Source organism: Apteryx rowi, unplaced genomic scaffold (assembly GCF_003343035.1).
Source record: "Apteryx rowi isolate R43461 unplaced genomic scaffold, aptRow1 scaffold_83, whole genome shotgun sequence".
NCBI classification, from domain to species: Eukaryota; Metazoa; Chordata; class Aves; order Apterygiformes; family Apterygidae; genus Apteryx; species Apteryx rowi.
In genome coordinates, this window is record NW_020451127.1 from 995,356 (window position 1) to 1,016,220 (window position 20,865).

At 66.2% G+C, this 20,865-nt stretch overlaps 1 protein-coding gene across 2 annotated transcripts in view; it reads right to left on the minus strand.

The window, feature by feature from the left end:
- NBEAL2 (neurobeachin like 2) overlaps positions 1 to 20,865 on the minus strand; it is a 25,206-nt gene that overhangs the window by 1,880 nt on the left and 2,461 nt on the right. The window contains exons 2-54 of one of the 2 annotated variants that reach the window (XM_026089798.1): positions 20,688 to 20,776; positions 20,436 to 20,600; positions 19,907 to 19,988; positions 19,675 to 19,799; positions 19,503 to 19,585; positions 16,917 to 17,002; positions 16,012 to 16,294; positions 15,828 to 15,934; positions 15,543 to 15,614; positions 15,097 to 15,180; positions 14,895 to 14,993; positions 13,892 to 14,472; positions 13,635 to 13,767; positions 13,420 to 13,539; positions 13,004 to 13,325; positions 12,820 to 12,902; positions 12,615 to 12,707; positions 12,065 to 12,236; positions 11,503 to 11,636; positions 11,261 to 11,420; positions 11,062 to 11,164; positions 10,083 to 10,236; positions 9,638 to 9,796; positions 9,390 to 9,549; positions 9,079 to 9,164; positions 8,239 to 8,952; positions 7,935 to 8,113; positions 7,600 to 7,759; positions 6,918 to 7,055; positions 6,512 to 6,817; positions 6,268 to 6,417; positions 6,035 to 6,192; positions 5,836 to 5,960; positions 5,626 to 5,746; positions 5,253 to 5,410; positions 4,736 to 4,869; positions 4,512 to 4,619; positions 4,210 to 4,305; positions 4,006 to 4,130; positions 3,771 to 3,911; positions 3,547 to 3,677; positions 3,349 to 3,458; positions 3,126 to 3,243; positions 2,942 to 3,039; positions 2,735 to 2,851; positions 2,525 to 2,614; positions 2,248 to 2,357; positions 1,893 to 2,065; positions 1,623 to 1,717; positions 1,352 to 1,468; positions 1,101 to 1,262; positions 670 to 818; positions 423 to 558 (exon numbers count right to left, since the gene is read on the minus strand). In XM_026089798.1, the coding sequence (XP_025945583.1) occupies positions 423 to 558; positions 670 to 818; positions 1,101 to 1,262; positions 1,352 to 1,468; positions 1,623 to 1,717; positions 1,893 to 2,065; positions 2,248 to 2,357; positions 2,525 to 2,614; positions 2,735 to 2,851; positions 2,942 to 3,039; positions 3,126 to 3,243; positions 3,349 to 3,458; positions 3,547 to 3,677; positions 3,771 to 3,911; positions 4,006 to 4,130; positions 4,210 to 4,305; positions 4,512 to 4,619; positions 4,736 to 4,869; positions 5,253 to 5,410; positions 5,626 to 5,746; positions 5,836 to 5,960; positions 6,035 to 6,192; positions 6,268 to 6,417; positions 6,512 to 6,817; positions 6,918 to 7,055; positions 7,600 to 7,759; positions 7,935 to 8,113; positions 8,239 to 8,952; positions 9,079 to 9,164; positions 9,390 to 9,549; positions 9,638 to 9,796; positions 10,083 to 10,236; positions 11,062 to 11,164; positions 11,261 to 11,420; positions 11,503 to 11,636; positions 12,065 to 12,236; positions 12,615 to 12,707; positions 12,820 to 12,902; positions 13,004 to 13,325; positions 13,420 to 13,539; positions 13,635 to 13,767; positions 13,892 to 14,472; positions 14,895 to 14,993; positions 15,097 to 15,180; positions 15,543 to 15,614; positions 15,828 to 15,934; positions 16,012 to 16,294; positions 16,917 to 17,002; positions 19,503 to 19,585; positions 19,675 to 19,799; positions 19,907 to 19,988; positions 20,436 to 20,600; positions 20,688 to 20,776 (8,154 nt within the window). Of the gene's footprint in view, positions 1 to 422; positions 559 to 669; positions 819 to 1,100; positions 1,263 to 1,351; positions 1,469 to 1,622; positions 1,718 to 1,892; positions 2,066 to 2,247; positions 2,358 to 2,524; positions 2,615 to 2,734; positions 2,852 to 2,941; positions 3,040 to 3,125; positions 3,244 to 3,348; positions 3,459 to 3,546; positions 3,678 to 3,770; positions 3,912 to 4,005; positions 4,131 to 4,209; positions 4,306 to 4,511; positions 4,620 to 4,735; positions 4,870 to 5,252; positions 5,411 to 5,625; positions 5,747 to 5,835; positions 5,961 to 6,034; positions 6,193 to 6,267; positions 6,418 to 6,511; positions 6,818 to 6,917; positions 7,056 to 7,599; positions 7,760 to 7,934; positions 8,114 to 8,238; positions 8,953 to 9,078; positions 9,165 to 9,389; positions 9,550 to 9,637; positions 9,797 to 10,082; positions 10,237 to 11,061; positions 11,165 to 11,260; positions 11,421 to 11,502; positions 11,637 to 12,064; positions 12,237 to 12,614; positions 12,708 to 12,819; positions 12,903 to 13,003; positions 13,326 to 13,419; positions 13,540 to 13,634; positions 13,768 to 13,891; positions 14,473 to 14,894; positions 14,994 to 15,096; positions 15,181 to 15,542; positions 15,615 to 15,827; positions 15,935 to 16,011; positions 16,295 to 16,916; positions 17,003 to 19,502; positions 19,586 to 19,674; positions 19,800 to 19,906; positions 19,989 to 20,435; positions 20,601 to 20,687; positions 20,777 to 20,865 lie in introns of those variants that run through there. The other variant, XM_026089799.1, reaches the window with a different exon arrangement.

A 20,865-nucleotide genomic window follows, 5' to 3' on the forward strand; every position in this document is an offset into this window, starting at 1 on the left:
CATCCCATCCCTGCCCCCTTCCTCATCCTCATCCCATCCCCGTCCCCTTCCCCTTCTCCATCCCATCCCCATCCCATCCCTGTCCCCTTCCCCTTCCACTTCTGCATCCTCACCCTCTTCCCTATCCCCTTCCCCTTCCCCATCCCACCCCATCTCCTCCTGTTCCCAATCATCTCCCTCCCAATCCCCTTCCCTTGCCCCCCTCCATCCCCCATTCCCCATACCCAGCCCCTCTGGTCCCTCTCTTCCCTGTGGAGCAGGAGGGCGAGTGGAGCGCCCGAGCGCAGCCACGCGCATGGAGGACGGGGACACGCGAGGCCACCACGAGGCCACCACCGCCTTTCCCCGGCCCTGCCGGCACGCCGAGGGTCGGCAGCGAGCCCTCGGAGGCAGCGTCGGTGGCCGGGCCGGGCCGCGTTTACCTCCGCGGGCTGTCCTGCCCCCACCACGATGAGCTTGCCGTCCTCCAGCCCCACCAGGATGTGGCTCTTCTCCTTGGTGACGGACACGCTGTGGACGGGCACCCGCATGGGCACGGGCGGCACCGCCGCCTGGAGGCTGCAAGGGCGAGAGGATGGGGGCGTCGCACCCTTCGGACGTCGCCGCCGGTGCAGCGCCCGTGCGCCGGCCCTGGATGAGGCCGGACCGGGAGCCGGCACGAGCTTCTACCTCTGCAGGTCGCGGATCTCCAGCCCGCACTGCATGGTCCCCAGCACCACGAAGTCCTCTGTGATGCACATGGCCGTCACCTGCTCGTCCAGCGGGACGGAGGAGAGGTGCTTCCCGTTGACCGAGTAGAGGTGCAGGGCAAACTTATCCTGAAGGAAAAGGAAATGGGGAGTTGGGGACCGGTGGGGAGGGGGATCAAGGACCGACGTGCAGGACAGGGACAGGAGACAACCTGCAGAGCAAGCAAGGTCAAGGAACACAGGAAGATGATGGAAAAGGAGAGCAAAGCTGCGAAGGAGGTGGCATCCCGCTCCGGCTTGGGAAGGAACTGGGGATGCGACACTGTCCTCTCCTGGGAGAAGACTTCCCCAGAGCGTGGTGGCACCGGGCCTATTTGGGGTGGAGGCTCTCCATCGCACCGGAGGACTCACCTTCAGGGAGGACCGCTCTCCCACGGCGGTCTGGGCGACGATCTGGCCCTCCAGCCCCACGGCCAGGCTGGAGATGGCAGCGGGCAGCGAGCTCTCGCTGGGCGGCCGCAGCGACTTCATGAAGAGGCCCCGGCGCACGGTGTGGATGATGATGGTGCCGTCCTGCGGAGGAGGGCAACGTGGCTCCGGCGTTTTGCCGGGAGGGGGGAAAAGGTCCGGAGGGATGAGCCGTGCCGCCCACCTCCGCTCACCTTGGAGCCCGACACGGCCATGTCCAGCTCGGTGCTGATGGCGACGCACGTCACCTCGTCGTCGTGGCCGTAGAGGACCTGGACGGGTTTGGGGGCCAGGCCGCTGGAAAAGCCACCCTGGACGAGGAGAGATGGAGACCTCAGAGGTCCGGATTCGGCACCAGAACTGGTCAGGAGCCAGCCGGCGGGAGCGAGGGACACCGAAGGGCTCGGGGCACGGAGCCACCCAGCGCGGGAGGAAGGACGGACGCCGGTGCGGGCTCCCCGGTACCTGCTGCAGGACCTGCCACACCATGCAGGTGGTGTCGCGGGAGCCAGAAATGAGGTAGATGCCGCACAGGTCGAGCGCCAGGCAGGTGACGACGTCTGTGGGGTTGGTGGAGAGACGAGGGGTGAGCTGCAAGCCCCGTCCCACCATGACCAGGGACCCCGCTGGGTCTCCGGGACTGGAGACCCCGTGGACGTAGCCCCATCGTGGCTCCACGAGCCCCCACGCCGGAGGGGACGCCGAGCGAAGGTTGCCGCCACCGCCGCGTCGTACCTATGTGCCGGGTGATGTGGCCGACCACCTTCCCCTTGGCCAGCGCGGTGACGCGGAGGCTGTTGTCCCAGTGGCCCCCGCTGAAGAGCAGCTTGCCGTCGGGCGACACGGCCAGCGTGCGGGAGGACAGGTCCGCTCCGGGGGCGAAGGGGCCCTGCAGGAAGCGCTGCGTCCTGCCGGGGAGGACAACGGGCGACAGTGGCAGAGCCGGCATCGCCACCTGCTCCTTGCCCACGTGCCCCGTGGACCTGGGGCACCCAGAGAGCTCATAGGTCCGGGCCAGCGTCCGTACGATGCCAGAGCCGCTCCAGGAAGGGACGAGGGGCCGACCCCGCCGGGCACGCGTTGGACTCACTTGGCGTTGGAGACGGTGGGGTCTTTGGTGAAGCTGAAGTAGTTGGAGATGTTTTTGTCGTAGGGCAGCCAGTTGTGGGTCCCCAGCAAGCCGTTGGCGCTCACAGTGACCTGGGGAGAGGCGGAGATGGAGATCACGTGGGATGGGGCTCCCGCCGCACCCGGGAGCCGGGCGTTCGGTTCCTGGCTCCCTTGGGGTCAGCGGCTCAGACCGGTGCCTCAGTTTCCCTGCTGGGTGCGGGACTGAGCCACGGCCCGTGAGCGAGCCCTGCGCTCACCAGGACGTCGGGGGATCCCTGAGTGATGAAGGAATGGGCCTGGTTCTTGGGGACCACGGCTTGCACCAGGGCCACTCCGTCGCTGATGCCCTGTGGGGAAACCACAGCCGGTCAGCGCCCTCCTTGCCGCCAGCCCCATCCCTGAGCCCCCCCAGGTCCGTCCTTCCACCCGGAGAACTACGGTCCACCGTTGCCTGGGGTGGCCCTCACCTCCACGAAGAAGGACTTGAGCTGGCCGAGGTTCTCGAAGACATTGGGCGAGTGGGTGTCGAGGCGGGCCAGGCGGCGGGACGCGCTCTCGGCAGAGAGGCGTGCCGGATGGGGCTCCTGCCGGGGCGAGAGGGCGCCCGTGAGGACGGGGACATCCCGTGGCCTGGGACGGCCATCCGGACGCCCGCCTGCCCTCCCCATCGCTACCTTGAGCAGCTGGCAGGGCGTCTGCCCGAAGTTGCTGATGATGCCCTCCAGAGCCTTCCTCTGCGTCTCGTCGGCAATGGCGTCCAGGTCCACGGCCCCTGGGGATTGGGATGAGGACGGGGATGGGGATGGGGACGGGGACACCAGCACGTGCTCCCCTGCCCGCCCCGGCCCCACGGCTCACCCTCGTAGGTGCAATAGTAGAAGACATTAAGAGCCTCCACGGCGGCGGGGCCCTGCTGCTTGTAGCCGAAGATGAGGTCGATCCACTCGTGGAGGTGGGCCGAGACGTACTCCGACTCCTGTCCAGAGGCAGGGCGTCAAGGGGGGGTGGTGCTGTCCCCCAAAAAATCCCCTCTGATGAGGGAAGCCAAGGAGAGGGGGGCGCTGGGAGAGGGCCATCTCACCAGGGCTTTCCGGTGCTGGTAGATGAAGTCCTCGCGGGAGCGGGCCCACCGCGGGAGCACCACGTCGCTCACCTTGTCGTTGGACATCTGCAGGCAGCCCAGGTCGAAGCCTGCGGGAAGAGCCGGCAGCGGTCGGACCCCCGTGGCGCTGGGGCAGAGGCGAAGGCACCCCGCGCGGGCCCTGGGGCCACCTCGTACCGTTCTGGTTCTCCAGGAATTCGGGGAAGTAGAAGAACTCGGGGATGAGCTCCTTGACGTCCACGGGGTTCTCCATGCGGGCTTGCCACGCCGCCGGCACCGAGTGGAACTGGCGGTCCGAGCAGTCGAACCTGGCGGCGCATAGGGAGGCCATCGGCACCCGGCGGGCCCCCGCGAGCCTCCGCGAGCGGCTCCGGGGCGCTGCGAGACCACGTGGCGCTCACCGGCCGCTCTGCAGCTGGATGTGCAACGTGGTGAAGGGCTCGGTGCGGATCAGGTAGTGCATGACGCCGGCGGCGTTGGAGTAGTGGGTGCCGTAGTGAAACTTGTCGATCGTGCCCGTGGGGTCCTCGAAGCTCTCGTACCTGGAGGGGGCGATGCAAGGGGTCGGGCGGGAGCCAAGAGGGATGCTCCTGCCCCGGCCTCTTCCTCCTCCGTGGTGGCGGTGTGGGCACTCACTTCTCCTTCACGTCCTTGGCGTGCCTCTCGTTGGCCACCCCGATGGGCTTGGACAAGTCCCGAAACACGGCCGGGTTGCTGAGGTCCAGCGTTTCCGAGACGTAGTCGCACAGGATCCAGGGGAACTGCGGAGCAGAGGGGACGTGGGTGACCACCCCGGCCAGCGAAGGGGGACTGGTGGTGGCTGCGGCGAAGGGTCCTTACCACGGGGTACTGCGAGAGGTCGTTGTAGGTGCGCCCTGCGATGGTGTTCAGCTGCATGAGGTACTCGAAGTTGGAGATCTCCCGTAAAACCCATTTCTGGACCAAAAAGAGGGTGGCTGAGAGGCAGGACGGGTGCGGGAACAGCATCCCGGCAGCGTGGGATGCCCTGGATTGACCCATGGGGACGTCACTCCGCACCCCATGCTGTCCCTGGCGTCATGCCATGGGGGGCAGGGGGCACAGGGCCACCCCTCCTCTTTGCAGGGGCGCCGTCGGTGGGGAGACGGCGGTGACGCTGGTACCTGCGTGAGCCCCGAGGCCTTCAGCAGCTCCTGGGGCGAGCGGCTGCTGCAGTAGATCTGGTTGGGCGGCCGCAGGCCGAGGATGCTGGAGTACACCTTGTTCCTCACCTGGGGCGTGGAGGCGAGAGCGTGGAGCGCTCCCGGCTCGCGGTCCCCATCCCGACGTCCCTCCAAGCCGCCGGGGCTCAGCAGGGCGGGCTTTCGGGCAACGCATCGGCCCTCACCTTTTTCTTGAAGTTGACAAAGTAGTTGGCCTGGTCGATGAAGAAGAACTCGAGAGCGGAGCGGCGCAGGTTGTAGCGGCGCAGGTGGACCTCGCGGAGGTGCGACAAGGGGCGCTTGAAGTCGTAGCCGATCCCTGATGGGGGAGAAGCGCAAAACCACGCCGGGTTCGCTGTCCGCCCAGGCCCCCTGCCCATGCACCTGGCCAAGATGGTGCAGGGAGACGTGGGACAACCCAGGAGCTGGAGCTTCAACCCCAGGGACCGACTCGGGTGCTGGGACAAGCCTGCTCCAAGCAGAGCCACCCCAGAAAGGCCAGCACCCCAGGGAAATAGGGATGGGGGCTTCATCGTCCCCTCTGCTGCAGGGATCTGCACCCATCCCCACGTGTCCCAACGTTTCTGGGACCAGCTGTGAGCGCTGGCAGAGATTTGGGCTTTTGCGCCCCTTTCCCTGTTCCTAACCTGTCGCGGCCAGGTGCTCTCCTGGGACGAAAGTGCCCCAGGCGCGTGTCCGTACCTTCCTCTGTCTCCTCCTTCTCGCTGCTGCCGTCGTAGAAGTAGATGTGCTGGGTGGTGACCTCCAGGCGGCCAGCGATGACGGCCACCGTCGTGATGAGCTCGCAGTCCTCCGAGATCACCAGCTTCTCCCGCTGGCTCTGCTCCTTGGGCTCAGTCCTGGACAACGTGGGGTGACCCCAGGGGTGAGGAGCCCCTGGCCTCACACCCCACCATGCCCCACAACCCGCCAGTGCAAGTGCCCCAAGGCTCCAGGTGGCCAGAGCCAAAGGACATGACCATCCTCGAGATGGTGACATGGTCCGAAAACCACGAGCAGCCACAGGATGGTTGTGCTCTCCACCGGCCTTGAGGCAGAGGACAGAGACACTCACTGGTTGTCCAAGACAGGGAGGTCCTCCTCAGCCAGCTGGTCATCTTTCAGCTCGCTCACCTTGGCCTCCTTGGCCATGGCGAGCGGGAGGGACTCGGCGGGGTTGTGGAGGTGATCGGCTCCTGCAAGAAGCGGGGTCAGCTCAGCCCACACCGGACACGTCACCCTCTGCCGCGGCGTCCCGTGGCCCGTCCCCGTGTGCCTCCCTCACCCAGGTTGTCCCGCAGGGCGCTGGCCTCCAGGTGCTGGTCGAAATTGAGGTTGGGCACCAGCTTCAGCCGCATGCGGGAGTAGGTCTCGGCGCTGGAGAGCTTCCAGCGGGTCTCCGGTGGGTTCCTGGGGGAGCAGAGGAGGTGAGTTGGCCCACGGCCCCCGCACAGGGTGGGCACGCGGGGGCAGCGGGTGCTCACCGGTCGGCCCACGCCGAGCGCGGCGAGGAGAGCAGGCGGCTCAGGCAGCGCCACTGCTTGAGCACGGTGCTGTGGTGGTTGGCGGCCTGCTTGAGGACGTTGGCGTGACGGGCGTTCTCGGCCTTGGCGCGCTTGGCCGACGGCTCCAGGACCAGCTCCTGCGGAGAGAGCGGCGAGGGTGAGACGCTGGGCGGACGCCGGCCAGGAACCCGGCCCCAGGGCGCCCGCGGCACCTGGAACGTCTGCCGGCTTGCCGCCTTGTCGCGCTCCCGCCGCAGCGCGCTGCTCATCATGGCGTCGTAGCAGGCGTTCCAGAAGTTGGACATGTGGTCGTGGCTCTTGGCGAACGTGTCCATCTCGAACTGGGCCATGGTGGGCTGCACCTGCCGGGGGAGCCGGGATGAGAGGGGAGGTGTTTCTGGGACATTCGGCAAGGCACCGGCAACACCCCTTCCCCATCGTCCCCAAGGCACCCACGTGCTTCTCGATGAAGCCCCTCCACTCGGCGGTCTTGCAGAAGAGCTGGAAATCCTCGTAGAAAGTGGGGCTGCCGTTGGTGGGGGGCAGCGAGGGCAAGAAGTGCTGCAGCTGCAGGCTCTCGTAGCACTGGTCCATGAGCGTGCGGATGATGGGCACCAGCCAGGAGAAGGTCTCCGACTTGGCATCCAGCGAGCGCCGCAGCGGGGTCTCCAGCTTGCCCAGGAGGTAGCAGGCCTCGTCCTTGCGGGGCGCTGAGGCCGTCTGCAGCAGGCTGTGCAGCTTCACGTACGCCAGCGAGTGCAGCTGGGGAGGTGACACAGGCCTGGGCGTCAGCACGGGACCACAGCTCCCACCCGGTGTCCCCTCATCCCCGGGGGGGGATGTCCTGGCTGGCTTGGTGCACCTGGGGGTCCTGCAACATGATGTAGCCCACGAGGATGCGTAGGCCCGTCTGGGCCATCTCCTTGAGATCGGAGGTGCCGTTGGCCAGGTGGTACCACACGCCCAGCTTGTCCAGCAGGTTGTTCACCCCCTCGTAGATCTGGGGGGGGCAGAGGGACAGGCAGAGTGAGCCCCCGGGTGCAGCACCCTGGGGACACCGGCTCTGCGGCCAGCCGGGCGCAAAGCCAGGGGACCTTTCCTGATCGCCCGCTGTCTTATCGGCTTCCTCCAGCAGCCAGGAGCCAGGAGTCCTGCTTTGCTTGGAGCGGGTTAGGGCTTAGGGTTTAGGGTTTAGGGTTCAGGTTAGGGGTTAAGATTTGGGTTGGGGGTTAGGTTTAGGGTTAGGGTTTAAGGTTAGGGCTTAGGGCTAGGGCTTAGAGTTAGACTTAGGGTTGGGGTTAGGGATAGGGTTTAAGGTTATAGGTTGGTGTTAGGGTTTAGATTTAGGTTTAAGACGTAGGGATAGGATTTAGGGTTAGGGTTGGGCTTAGGGTTAAGGTGTAGGGATAGGGTTTAAAGTTAGGGTTTCGGGTTAGGGCTTGGTGTTATGGGTTTCGGGTTAGGGCTTGGGTTTAGCATTATGGGTTTAGGGTTAAGTTTAGAGTTCAGGGTTAGAGTTAGGACCATGTCCCAGGCCGGGTCACCTTCTCGCTCCACAGGGCTTGGTTGTTGTGTCCCTCGGAGAACAAGAAGTCCTGGAGCAGTCGCAACAGCTTGAGGGCGTTCTGGGTGAGGCCGGGCAGGGTGGTCGGCGTTGACTCCTTCAGGTCCGTGAACGCTGACTCCAGCATCATTTCCAGGAGGCTGCGGGAAAGCCGGCAGCTCGGCAAGGCGGCCCGGACCCCTGCGCCCTCCAAGCGGCTGCGAGGGGACCCCATCTCCCTCCTCACCCCCATCTGGCTCTTCCCGGATGGGCGAAGAGGAGCAGCATCGTCCCCCTCGGGTGGTGGGGCAGAGACGGCACCTGGCAGCCGCTCACCTGCGCTTGATCTCGTCGGGGGGCCGCACCAGCTCGCAGGCCGTGCCCAGCTTGGTGAGCACTGAGAAGACCTGCCCGCGCTCCTTCCAGGCCGCGTCGTCCCAGCCCTCCACCCCACGCCACGTCACCGAGAAGATGATGTTGGTCAGCAGGTTGCAAAGCTCCTCCTCGGGCGTTTGCTGCCAGCAAAGAGAGCGTGAACCCGAGGTGCCGACGGGGACCGAGCTCGGCGAGTGCCCAAGTCGGGCAGCAGATCTCCAGGTCGTGGCGGGACATTTCGGGCTGCCCCGCGGCAGTGGCTTACCTGGGGGTTGCTGGTGTTGGAGATGTTGTCGCAGGGCAGCGCGTCCTGGTAGCTGCTTTCGTCCAGGACATTGGAGAGACTCGAGCTCTTGCGAGCTCGCAGCCCTGGGAAGGGCTTGAAGGTCTCCAGAGGCGATGGGGTGCCAGGGCCGCTGGCCGGCGTCTGGTTCCCGCTCTCCGCTGTGGCGATGGAGCTGGTGCTGGTGAGGTCCAGCCCCAGGTCGAATGGCGAGGTGGAGAAGGGCGAGAGCGGCTGGTAGACGCTGTCGAACGGGAGGCCATCCCCAGTGGGACCTTCCCCGTGGTCCCCGGGGTTGGAGGAAGAGCGGCTGGCCCGGTCTGATGAGTCGAAGGACTTGAAGTTGTAGGAATGGAAGGACTTGGTGCGGCCGGTCGGGGAGATAGAGTGGTCGGAGAAGCCCTCTGAGAGCTCATGGTCCGAGGCCTCATAGCCCAGCGGCAGGAAGACGTCCAGCTCCTGCAGGTCGGCGGGTGGTGGGCTGGTGTCTTCCGGTGCCTCCCTGCTGGCCTCCTTGCCAGGGGAGTCCACGAGCCGGAGAAGCTCGAGGCAGCCGCCGTTGCCCGAATTGCTGAGGCTGTGCTGGCGGGACTCGTAGGACTCCTTGACGTAGAGCTTGGTGAGCGTGTCCTGCCAGCCCGCCAGCTTCGCCAGCTGCTTCACCATGTCGTGCTGGGAGTAGATCAAGTGGAAGAGCTGCAAGTGGAGGGGGAGAGAAAGCAGACAATGTCACTACGGCTCTGGGCAGCCCCTCGGGGACAGGGGACCCTCTGAGGGATGGCAGGCGCATGCTCCTGCCTGGCACCTGCGGGCTCCGCTCACCTTACGGCAGATATCGAGACGGACGGTCAGCTCGGCACGATGGGACAGGTAAACCACGGCCACCAGGTCCTTGTAGTTGGGGGGGTCTGTGGGCAAGGAGAGAGAGTGGTGGTGGGTCCTCCCGTCCCCCAAAAGTCACCAAAGAGCCCCGGACCTCCCCCAAATAGCCCAGCTGGGCACCAGCTCCAAGACGGGCTGAGCACCTTCAAAAGCTGAGAGTGGTGGACCCGCAGCAACCACCCCACCATGGCACACGTTTCGGACAGTGCTGGGGGCTGCAGCCAACGTGCTTGCCGCGGGGCACGCGGTACCTGCGCCAAGGACCTGCTCCGAGAGGCAGCGGAAGAGCAGCATGGAGGTGGGGATGTCACTGAGGCAGGCGATGAGCCCCTGGTAGCCGATGTCCTTCAGCTTCAGGCGGTTCTTGCTGCGCTCGGGGACCTTCTCATACTTGAGCATCTTGTAGAGGATCTGGAGAGAAGGAGAAAGGTGGAAGGGCACAAAATCCCACTGGCGCAAAGCCCCCGGCTGCGGGGCTGCCGTGGAGGACCTGGCTCACCTTGAAGACCCTTTCTCGCACTTCATCTGAGAACTTCTTCTGCACCAGCAATGAGAAGAGGACCTCCACACTGCCTGGCTCAAAGAGGAAGGCGAAGAGCTGCTCCTGGGCAGGCGAGCCCTTCAGCAGGCTGTGGATCACCTCCAGAGCTCCGCACACCTGCGGGCAATGGGGTTGGCTGCAGACCACCTCCACGTGCCCGGCTGCTGGCCGGGGCATGACCACATGGTGCCAGCCCAGCATCTTGGCTGCTTTGGTCGGGACGGGCATGGGCATGGCTCACGCTGCTGCCAGGGCTGGAGAGGCAGCTCTGGGCCAGCCGTGCAGTGAGCCTGTCAGTTCTCTGCACGCCCTGCTTGCTGGCTGGGGTTTTATCCCCTCCTGCGTGGCCAGCACAACAAGAGCGGGGCACGCGCAGCTCAGCGCGGGTCGCTCGGCGCCGTACCTGCTGCTCGTCCTGCGCTGCGGCCACGTAGCTCAGCAAGCTCTGCATCTCCTCTGCGGAGAAGCTCCTGCAGAAGAAGTCCTTCACCAGGCTGAAGAGGGACGTCTGCACCGTCTTGATGTTGTCGGTCGCTGCGGGCTTCTCCCTGGGGGCTCTGGGGGCGAGACATGCTGGGGCTGGGGACGGCCACAGCCATCCACCCCTTCCTTGGGTCTCTCCCGCTGGGCTCTTCCTGCTCTTGGGACCATCGCTCAGGTCCAGTGGGATCCCAAATCCTGCTACGGGACCCTGAGGAGCTGGGGCAGCGCCAAGCCAGCCTGGTGTGACCGTCCCCTGGTAGCATCTGCCCTGCGAGCCTGGGTCTCCTGCAGCGCACCAGCATCCCAGTGTTCGCTCCAGGAATGTGTTGTGTCAGCACCCCAGTGCTCGCTCCGGGAATGGATCGCATCAGGCAGGAAAAGGGCATGAGCTTGTTGCAGAAACTATGATTTTTGAAGCTGCAAAATTCTCTAAGCTAGTAAGAATTCAACCACGTTAGGGCTCGGTGGAGTCCGAGCAAACGGACAAGGTGGCTCCCCGTGCAGCCGGCGGGACCGATGGGGGGCTCCTCGCTGCAGGATATTTTGGCTCTGAAACATTTGTGCAGTTTTGAAAAAAAAAAAAGTGGTGCGGGGACAAATGGGTAGGTGGAAAAACCCCGTGACAACTACCAAACAATGGCATCGCTTCTGGATCAGGACACCGGAGGACTATTTTGGGGAAGCACCGGGAGGGTCTGGCCCTATCCTTCCCTGCTCTTGGAAGAGCGCTGCTGGGGTGGATTTTGGGGCTGACGGGTTGCAGCTCTCGGCGTGTTAGATGCTGAGTGGGATTTCGGGACGGGCTTGGGGCCATGGGGTGTGGAAGGTCCTATGCTTGCCTTCGCTGGCTCCGTGGAGGATGGAAAACCCAACGTGCCCAAACCCGGCCCCTTGCTCACCCGTAGTACGTCCGGATGGAGTCCAGGATGTACTGCACGCCGTATTTCTTGCGGATTCGCTGCTTGTGGTCCTTGACGATGTTGGCCAGGTACTGGATGTGACCTGCGGGCAGAGGCGATGGAGCAGACCCCAGGCAGCGGGTTGCACGGGTGGCGTGGGGAGGCCGGCGGGTGCCGGCGGGCAGCCCCGGGCTCTCACCTAAGCGCACGGCGAAGTCGCTGTTGCTCCAGATGCGGAAGTCGAAGAGGAGGTGCTGGTAGAGGAGGTGGAGCAGGAGGCCGCTGCCCTCAGAGGCCACCTGCTCCATGAGGATCTGCGAGGCCATCAGCAGGCTCATATCCAGCTGCGAACTGGAGACCTGGCGAGGGCGAGGGAGGAGGCTGCAGCCCGGCCGGCCGCCCCACGGCTTTGCAACGCCCGGCCCCACGCCGCCCACGCACCTTCTGCAGCAGGGCCCCGATGATGGCCGGCCCGTGGCACTGCACCAGGCTCTCCTGGTTCACCGGGTGGTTCTGGATGAAGTTCTTCACCAGCAGCAGGAAGGCAGCCACGTCGTTCCTCTCCAGCCGGCTCTCTGCAAGGTATGGGGAGCGGGCAAAATCCAGCAGGGAGCTGCAAATGCTGCTTCCGGGTGGTTCCCGCAGCGCTGCCGAGCACCCCCTCGCACAGGGCACCCCGACGACCCCGCGTGTTATCTTGTATTTGGCCACGTTTTACAAGGAACCGCGCCTTCAATCCTCTCCGCAAACTTTTCAGCTTGTTCACCTATTTCCCTCTAATTTGACCCGAAACCTCAATTGCTACAAGCTGCCAGAAAATTAGCCGCTGGGTCACGGAACGGAGCCTATTTCTCCTACGAAGGGGAAGGCGCCTGCATGGGCCCAACCCTACTATAAGACACCAGAGACTCCACACAAAGGTGAGCCAGAGGAGAGCAGGCACTGCTGGCTTATGACTAATTTGCCCGTAACAACATCGAAAGATGCCAGCAAGGGGGCTCACCTGAGGACTTGCCCAGCGGGATGAGCATGCCCTGGGCGTTCCTGGAGGACGTCAGCTCGGGACCCACCAGGTCGTTGGTCTCCGGCTCGTCTCCGGACTCCTCCGGCTTGGCCACCACTTGCTCGAGCAGGGGTAGCAGCACGCCCATGCCGCCCACGCAGTTCACCACATCCTGCGGGAGGCAGGCGAGAGGCACAGCTTTGCCTTCGGCCTCGCGCGGCAGCGTAGAGGAGGTTGCACGCGCGCCGGGAGCCAGGGACCCCCCGAGCCTTCCCTTGGGCTCGCCGCCCCGCGTTCCCGGCTCTGGGGACACCTGGGTCCTGCAGCCGGCAAAGGCTCTGAGCCATCCTATACGACGGACACAAAACGGGTTCCCCGAAAAGCACGTGTTTCCCTGCGCCGCCGCAGCCCAGCTCGGTGGAGAGGGCGAGGAGCGCGCAAAACCTCCCCGAAACCCGGCCAGGCAGGTCCTCGGGGGGAGACAACGCCGCGTAGCAGAGGTCCTGGTGGGACCGGGGGACGTGCCGCGGCCGGGGGCCACCCCGCGTACCTTGACGTCCCAGTTCACCACCCGGTGTCCCGTGAGCCGCCCGTCGAAGCCGTGGTTGGGAGAGAGGTCCAGGCAGATGTTGTTCCTGCAGGCCTAGCAAGAGGGAACAGGCGCCCCGGGAGGACACGGCACGCGGCGATTGGGGCGGGGGGGGAACCGTCCCCCGCCACCCCGCCGCGTCCCCGTGCCGCGGGCGCCCCATCACCTGCGGGGTGTAGTAAAGCAACAGCTTGCTGGCGAGCTCCCCGAAATCGCCCTCCAGCTTCAGCGGCGACGTGACGTTGGGACCTGGAGGGAGGGAAGAAGGGAGGGAGGGGAAGTGGGCGTCAGCCGGCGCGCCGGAGCCCTCGGCCGTGCCCCGGCGCCGCGGCTCTCCCGCCCCGACGTACCGGCGGAGAAGAGCGCCTTGACCTGGGCTTGCTGCAGAGCTTCGTAGAAGATGGCCACGGAGCCCAGGTGGCCCTCGAGGGAGGTTGGGGTGCCCCACTCGGTGTCCTGGCTGCCGGCCGCCGCCGTGGACACCACCCCTTCGGTGGGCGGCTGCACGGGCGTCCAGGCGCGGGCGCCCAGCGAGGCGGGGAAGGACTGCGAGCGGCAGAGCGCGGGGTGCGGGGCGAAGGTCAGCTCGGGCGCATGGGCGGCCACCGCCGCCGCCGTGGTCGTGGTCGTGGTCCGGTGTCCCGCGGAGCCGATGCAGCACGAGGTGAAGGACTGCAGGAGGGAGCGGTGCCGCGAGCGCCGGGGACGATGCCGGCACGCCGCGGGAGCCGCCCGGCGCCTTCCCCGCCGCCGGCGCCCCGCTCACCTCGTGCAAGGACGGGAAGCGGAGCTGAGCCGTCTTCCGCAGGTGGCCGTCCGTGTAGATGTTGACCACGTTGTGGCCGAAGGGCCGGCGGCCGGCGACGTGGACGATGTCGACGCAGTGCTGCAGGCACGGCGGCGCGGCGTCAGCCCGGTGCAAAGCGCCGGGGGACGCCGTCTGTCCGTCCGTCCGTCCACCCGCGGCGGCGCGACGCTCACCCAGGCCGAGTCGTTGAAGGCGAACTCCGGCAGCGCCACCGTCATGTAGTCCCGCTTGGTGCAGACGGCCACCACCAGCATGCCGTCGGCGGTGAAGAACGCCTCGAAGCCCGTGCCGCCGGCCGTGAAAAAGCTGCGGCGGGGGTGGGCGGGAGGAAAACGCTCCATCCTCATCCTCGGCGGCGGAGCTGCGGCCGGATGACCCGAGCCCACGGGGACGGGGACAGGGTGGCCACCTCCAGGTCCACCAGCCTCACCTGTAGAGCTGTCTCCTCCTGCGTCCCGCCGGCGGCTCGACCTCGCGCGCCGGCTCGTCGCTGAGACACAACCAGGCGTGGAAGGCGAAGGCGCCGCCGGGCCACTTCTGGATGGCGGGCACCATGACGCCGGCCATGCTGGGCGTCAAGTCGAAGGACCGCAACGCCCGCGCCGGCCCCTCGGCCCGCGCCATTCCCGAAAGCGCCCGGATCACCGGCGCCGCGTAAGCGTGCCGGCCCCGGCCCCGCTCGGCACGCAGCAGCTCCAGCAGCTGCCGCAGCTCGCCGGGCCGCAGCGAGAGGCTGCCCAGCGCCTGCAGCAGCTCCAGCAGGTTTTGGGCGCAAGCGGCGGGCAACGCCGGAGAGGAGCCCAAGGCGGAGAGCAACCGGCCCACCATGCCCGCCTTGACGCAGGTGAGGCGGCCGGGAAGCGAGGCGGCGCAGAGCCGCCGCAGCCGGCTCGCCACGAAGACCTGCAGCTCCGGCGACGACAGCTCCGGCAGCCACGTCACCAGCACCAGCAGCGGCTGCTCGTTGCGGATGGGTCGCGCCGGGAAAGAGCCGTGGTCGCCTTCCACCGCCTGTGGAGACACCGGCCCCTTAGGAGCCTTTCGGAGACCTTTTGGGCCCTCCAAGCGGCCGAAGCCGAGCACGAGTCGAGGCCGGAGGGGAAGGCGGATGACGGGAAAGTCTCAGGGATGGGGGACGCGGACGGTGCTCCGCCGCGAGCACCTCGCCTTATATAGAAGAGAGCTCGGCGTTAGGGAGAAAAGTGTTTATTTGACCCGTTCCCGCTGAGGAACGCGCTATTCCTACGACCGGCCCCATGCCAAGTAGGATGGTTTCATCTCGGCTGCGGGATAGCAGGGAGACGGGCGCCTCCGCTCCGTTCCCGCGCGGGGCTCTGCTCCCTGCAGCCTCAGGCTGCCTGGCTTGGCTGGAGGGGTTGCAAAGAACCTGGAAAAATCCCGGAAAGACCCCACAGCCCCCGAGGGTTCCTCACCATGTCGAGGAGCTCCTGGAGCAGGCGCTGGCTGGGCTGACCCTGGCTCTTCAGCACTTCGTAGAGGTGCGAGTAGCCGATGCGCTCCTTGAACACCTCCTGCAAGCCAGCAGGCGTTAAAAAAAAAAAGAAATCCTCCAATCCGGCCGCATCCCAGAGCCCGAGCACCTCTCGGAGGCCGGTTCCCACCTCCGTGGCCCACCTTTGCGGACGGCGAGTTGCTCATGATGGAGGTGAGCACCGCCACGGCGTGGACCGCCACGGCGTCGGCGCTGCCCTCGAAGACCTGAGCGGCGGGGAGAGACGCGGTCGGCGGCGCCAGCCCGGACGGACGGACGCGCGCGGCGCGGGAGCGACGCAGAGCCGGCAGCGGGATCCGGCCCGAGAAACCCACCGGAACGCTGCTGCGAGCAGCGCTCTGCGCGCGCGTTAATTTAACCGTGGCCCCTCAGTTTGCTGGGGCTGGCAGAAATCGCCCCGTTTTCTTGCTCCTCGCAGGCAGAAAGAAAAGCCTGGCAGGAGCGGGCAGACCCGACGCCCGCCGGAGGATTTCCACGCGGCGGCCGACTATAAACCGGAGCCACTTCTCCCCCCGAGCCCCGGCTTCGTGCCGGGGGAAGGACGCGGCGGACGAGGACGCCGCGATACCTCCGGGGGCTGCGACGGCGCCGAGAGCTCGCCGGGGCCTTCGTCCTCCTCCCGCTTACCGCCGAGGTAGAGCTGTCCGCAGAGCGGCGTCGGGGAAAGCGGCGCCCGGCCGCGGAGCGAGACGGGAAGGAGAGAAGCGGGAGAGAGGCTTGAGCATCCGACGCCCGCCGGTGCTGCCAGCCTCCGCCGCGGGGGGGGAGTCTCCCCGGAGCGACGCGGGGCGTTAAAGCACCGCAGGGGACCGCGGATGGGGAAAGCGGGGATGCACGCGGACCGCGGCGGTACCTTGCTGTTCTGGATGAGGCGGATGATGTGCTCGAAGCAGTTGTTGCTGAGGAAGACGGCTTGCAGCACGGGCCGGTCGTCGCAGCGCAGCATGGCGGGGATGGCGTCTGCACGGCGCGGCGGGTTGGATGCCGCGGGGCGCCGCGGACACCCCCCCCAAAAAAAAATCCCCGAACCACCTTACCCAGCATGTGGACGCGGCGGGCGACGAGAGCGGCGGCGCGGCGCGGGCAAGGGGTCGGCTGGTCGGCGTTGAGCACGGTGAAGTAGCCGTGGAGGAGGGAGCGGAGGGGTGCGGCGCGGGCGCCGCCGTGCAGCACGTGCGCCGCCGCCACCACGCTGCGCAGCGTCAGCTCCAGCAGCCGCCGCGGCGCCGCCGGTGCCGCCGGGGTCCCCGCGCCCCAGCGCCGCAGCACCAGCAGCAGCACCTCCACCGAGGCCGGCGTCACGGCCGCCAGCGCGTTGCGCTACGGGGGCAGCGGGGAGGGGGGCAGAGATGCGGGGGAGCCCGGCGCTGGCCGCTCCCCCCCCCCCTCCACCCCCTGCCTTCGCCCGTCCTGCTGCCCAAAAATCCCGCGTTTCGGCCGCTCAGGGGGGTGGCTCGGCCGGGCTCCCCGCGGGCTACGGGTTTTGCAAGAGACGCTACCGCCGTGCATTTCCCATTTGCAACCCTTCACCCGGGATGCAAACTAAGCCAAAGCGCGTTTTCGAGCTATTCGCCAAGCCGAGCTTAAACGTTAAGTTAATTCTAACACGTTTGCGCTCGGCGTTGATTTATGAAGCTCTCATCGGCGACGCCGGAGCCGGACCGGTAGCCGGTTCAGCTTCAAGCCCGTCTCAACGTCAACCCTTTCCGGCGATACGGCGCCTTCAGGCTCGAATTTCGCGCGCCGTTTCCGACAGCTTTTGCGAAGCAAGGTGTTCATTCCCATGGGAACATCTCCCACGCAAGTAGACTTCGGGACCGGTTTCTGGATGCTCCCCCCTCCGCCGCCGTCCCGCCCTCGCGGCCCGCTCCGTAACGAACCGACGCGGGCTAACGAAGCCGCCCCGGCTTTCCCGCGCCGCGGCCCCCCACCCCGCCGCTACCTTGGCTCCGGAGAGGATGGCCCCGAAAAGATGGATGAGCCGGAGCTGGAGGGCATCCGGGAGCTGCACGCTGGCCTGGAAACTCTCTGCGAGGACGGGAAAGGAAAGACTCAGGGCGGGTGGGAAATAAAAACCCGTTAATTCCCTTTCGTAGCCGCCCACCGCCACCAAAGCCCCGAATCCCACCCTGGTTCGGAGCGGACGCCGCGGCTTCGCACACCGCTGCGTGCCGCTCCGGCGCCTGAGCACGGCCAAACTCGTGTCGCTTGTGGAGCTGCAAAAGCCGCGGTGGCTCGAGCTGCTCCCGGCCGGGGGCCGAGTTCGAGGCTCGGCGCGGGACGGGGGATTCCCGGCGGGCGGTTGGGCGCCGGCGGGCGGCTCCTCGGGAGTTTTAGGTGGTTTTCGCGGCCGCTTCCGAGCGGGGATCGGGACCGCGGATCATCAGACAGGCGAATCGCAACGCGCGGGGCTTCCCCCGGGGGGGGAAGCGGGGGCTGACGCCCGGCGGGAAGCCACGGCGCCTTTCCGCCCACCCACGGCCCAACGTCCGACCGGCGGGTCTAATCTCCGGTCCCCTCCATCCAAAGATATTCCTAAATCCCTAAAACTCTGCAATTAATAAAAAGAATCCAGCTAAAAGGACGGCGACCCGCAGATCCGGCCCCCGAAGTCACAGCCCTCCCTCCCACCGAATCGCTTCTCGCGGCGCCGGCGCCTTTTAAAACGAGGCAAAAGTTAAAAAGCTGAAAGCGCGCTGGAAAGCGAGGAGTTTCTCCCCAAAAAAGGGGAGCAACGCGCTTCCCCCGGATGCAACGGCACCAGGAAACCCGGCCTCCGCCCGCCCGTAACCGCGGCCGAAGCCGGCAGAGCGGATCGGAGCGGCGTTTGCGGAGCGGTTGCGCCGCCGTTTCCTCTTTCGTTACGGTCCGCGCTAGGCGATTTTGATAAAACCTACTAATTTTTTTTTTTTAACRTGGAAAAACTCAAGCCTCGAGCTCCGGAGGGGACGGCCCCGGGGGATGCCGCTGCCGGGGATGTGCCCTCGCCAGCGCCGGAGTTATCCCGGCTGTCACACGCCGCCGCCGCCGCGTAAGACCCATTTATCTCCGGCGGACGCACGGTGGGGAGAAAAACGCTCGGAAATTAAAAAAAAAAAGAGGCAAGGCTGCTTCGGCAGGAGGCTGGAAACGCTTCCGCCAGCTCTCCCGACCTCGCTCAAAAACYACGGGAAATCACGGTTCGGTCGGCCTAAAAATTCTTGCTTTTAACCCGTTGCGAGGGGGGAAAAAGCCCCTAGACCGGACGCCAAACGGTTTTGCTTTCCGGTGAAAGCGGACGGGCTCTGAATTCCCCCCGAAAGCCGGGGGGGGGTTGGAAAAGGGTCCCTCGCTGCCTCCCCCCGAGCCGAAATCCCGCGCTGCCGCTGCCTCCTTCCCGGGAACCGCGGGGAGTCCCCGAAAAGCGGGTTAGCCGAGACCCGCRTTTCTGAGCCTTGCAAAATCCCCGCCGCGAGCGGGGAGACGAGCCGGGAAYGGAGCTGGGAAAGAAAAGCCGCAGGTGGGGGAGCGAATGCCGACCGCTCGGCTGTCCCGGCGTCCCTCCGATGGGGACGGGCTGGGGCAGCGGGTCATATACCTGCCCCAGGGTTCTATACCTGCTCTGGGGTCCTATACCTGCCCTGGGGTCCTATACCTACCCCCCGGGATCCTATACCCGTCCCCTGGGGTCTTATACTTGCTCCTGGGTCATATATCTGCTCCTGGGTCATATATCTGCCCCGGGGTCCTATATCTGTCCCGGGGTCCTATATCTGTCCCGGGGTCCTATACCTGCCCCCTGGGGTCATATACTCGCTCCTGGGTSATATACCTKCCCCGGGGTCCTGTACCCACTCTGGGGTCATATAGCCGTTCCAAGGTCCTATACTTGCTCCTGGGTCCTATACCCGCCCTGGGGTCATATACTCACTCCTGGGTCATATACCTGCTCCGGGGTCCTATACCTACTCTGGGGTCCTATACTCGCTCCTGGGTCATATACCTGCTCCGGGGTCCTATACCTACTCTGGGGTCCTATACTCGCTCCTGGGTCATATATCTGCCCCGGGGTCATATAACTGCCCCGGGGTCATATACCTGTCCCTGGGGTCATGCATCTGTCCTGGGCCATATACCTGCCCCCGGGGTCCTATACCTGCCCCGGGGTCCTATACCTGCCCTGGGGGCCATAGACCTGCCCCCTGCGTCATATAATTGCCCTGGGATCATATACCTGCCCCTGGGGCCATATACCCACCCCTGGGGCCATATACCCACCCCTGGGGCCATATACCCACCCCTGGGGCCATATATCTGCCCCGGGGTCCTATACCTGCCCCTGGGGCCATATACCTGCCCCGGGGTCCTATACCTGCCCCTGGGGCCATATATCTGCTCCTGGGGTCCTATACCCGCCCCGGGGTCCTGCCTGCAGAAGCACCAAACCCACCAGAAACGACTCCCGCTGCGCACAGCGGGATGCGCCTCTCCGTGCCGGGGTCCGGCCCGCGGGAGAAGTGGGAGACGCGGCGCCGGCACCGGCACCTACCTTGGAAGAAGGCGCCGAACTCGGCGGGCAGCGGGGCCGGGGCGAACTTGTACTTGCTCTTCTCCGTGACGCTGACCACTTCCCTGGGAGCAGAGGGGCGGCGGGGAGAGYCGTGAGCGGGAGCCGAGGGGCCGGGGCCGGTGCCGGTGCCGATGCCGGTGGTGCCGCTCACCCGCTCAGCTGCCGCCGCCACGTCTGGTAGGGATCCAGGAGGCACTCGCAGAGGTGCAGCGCGTAAGCCGCCACGTTCTCCAGCGGCGGTCCGGCGCCGGCGTCGTGCTCCGGATCGCTTTGCAGCTGCCGTGGGGGGGGAAAAAATAATAATAATAAATAATAATAATAAAAAAAGCCCCACGGCACGATGATGCCACGGCGCCGGCGGCCGGATTTCGGCGGCTCCTCACCTGGCGCGCGCAGGCCCGCAGCAGGCTCAGCACCTCCGGCACGAAGCCGGGCGTCTTGTCGCTCCGGATGTTTTCGAGATTCCTGGGCGGCGGAAAGCAAAGGGGGAGCGGAAAGGGGGAGCTTTTCCCCGCACGGCACCTCCCGCTCGGAAAAGACCCCTAAAATCTCATCTTGCTCCCCATCCTCTAGGAAAAGCCGAGCCGGTGGGACGGCGGCATCCGGCGCCGGGGGCTCGTCCTGGGGCAACCTCCCTCCTCCCGCCGAAGAGGAGGAAAATCCCTACGGCCGCGGGACGAGCGGGGAAGGGACGAGCTCCGGTTCGGCGGGGTGACCGGAGGCATCCGTCCCGACTCCGGAGCTATCCATCCCGACTCCAGAGCTATCCGTGGAGGCACTTACCATCCCGGCCTTATCTCCTGCTTGCAGGCAGCCGATACGGAGTTGAGGTTGGGAGGGTGGGATGGGGTGTGTGTGGGGGAACCCGGATCCGCGTGGGGCTCCGGAATAGCGGAAAAACAGCCGCCCTACCTGGAGACGATGATGAAGAACTTGAGGAGGAGGAGGGCCTGGCCCAGGGGGGCGGCGGGGGGCTCGCGGCGCCCCAGCTGGGCCGCGCACTGGCTCAGCTGCTGGCCCAGCGCCTGCAGCAGGTCGCGCGGCAGCAGCGGGATCTCCGACGGCGCCTCCTCGGGCCTGCCGGAGAGAACGGCGTCGGCGGGCTTGGGTTGGCGCCGCCGCTTCCCGAGCCCGCTTCCCGAGGCCCGCTCCGGCTCCGCTCACCTCCGCGGCTCCAGCGAGTGCACGCCGATGACCTTCTCGAAGTTCATGACGAAGGCCTCCAGCCACTGCTGCAGGTAGCCCGGGTCCTTCTGCAACGGCGGCGYGGGGCGGTCAGCGACCCCCCCCGGGATCCCGCTCCCGTTTCGGCCCCTTTCGGCCCCGGATGCAGCAGGTACCC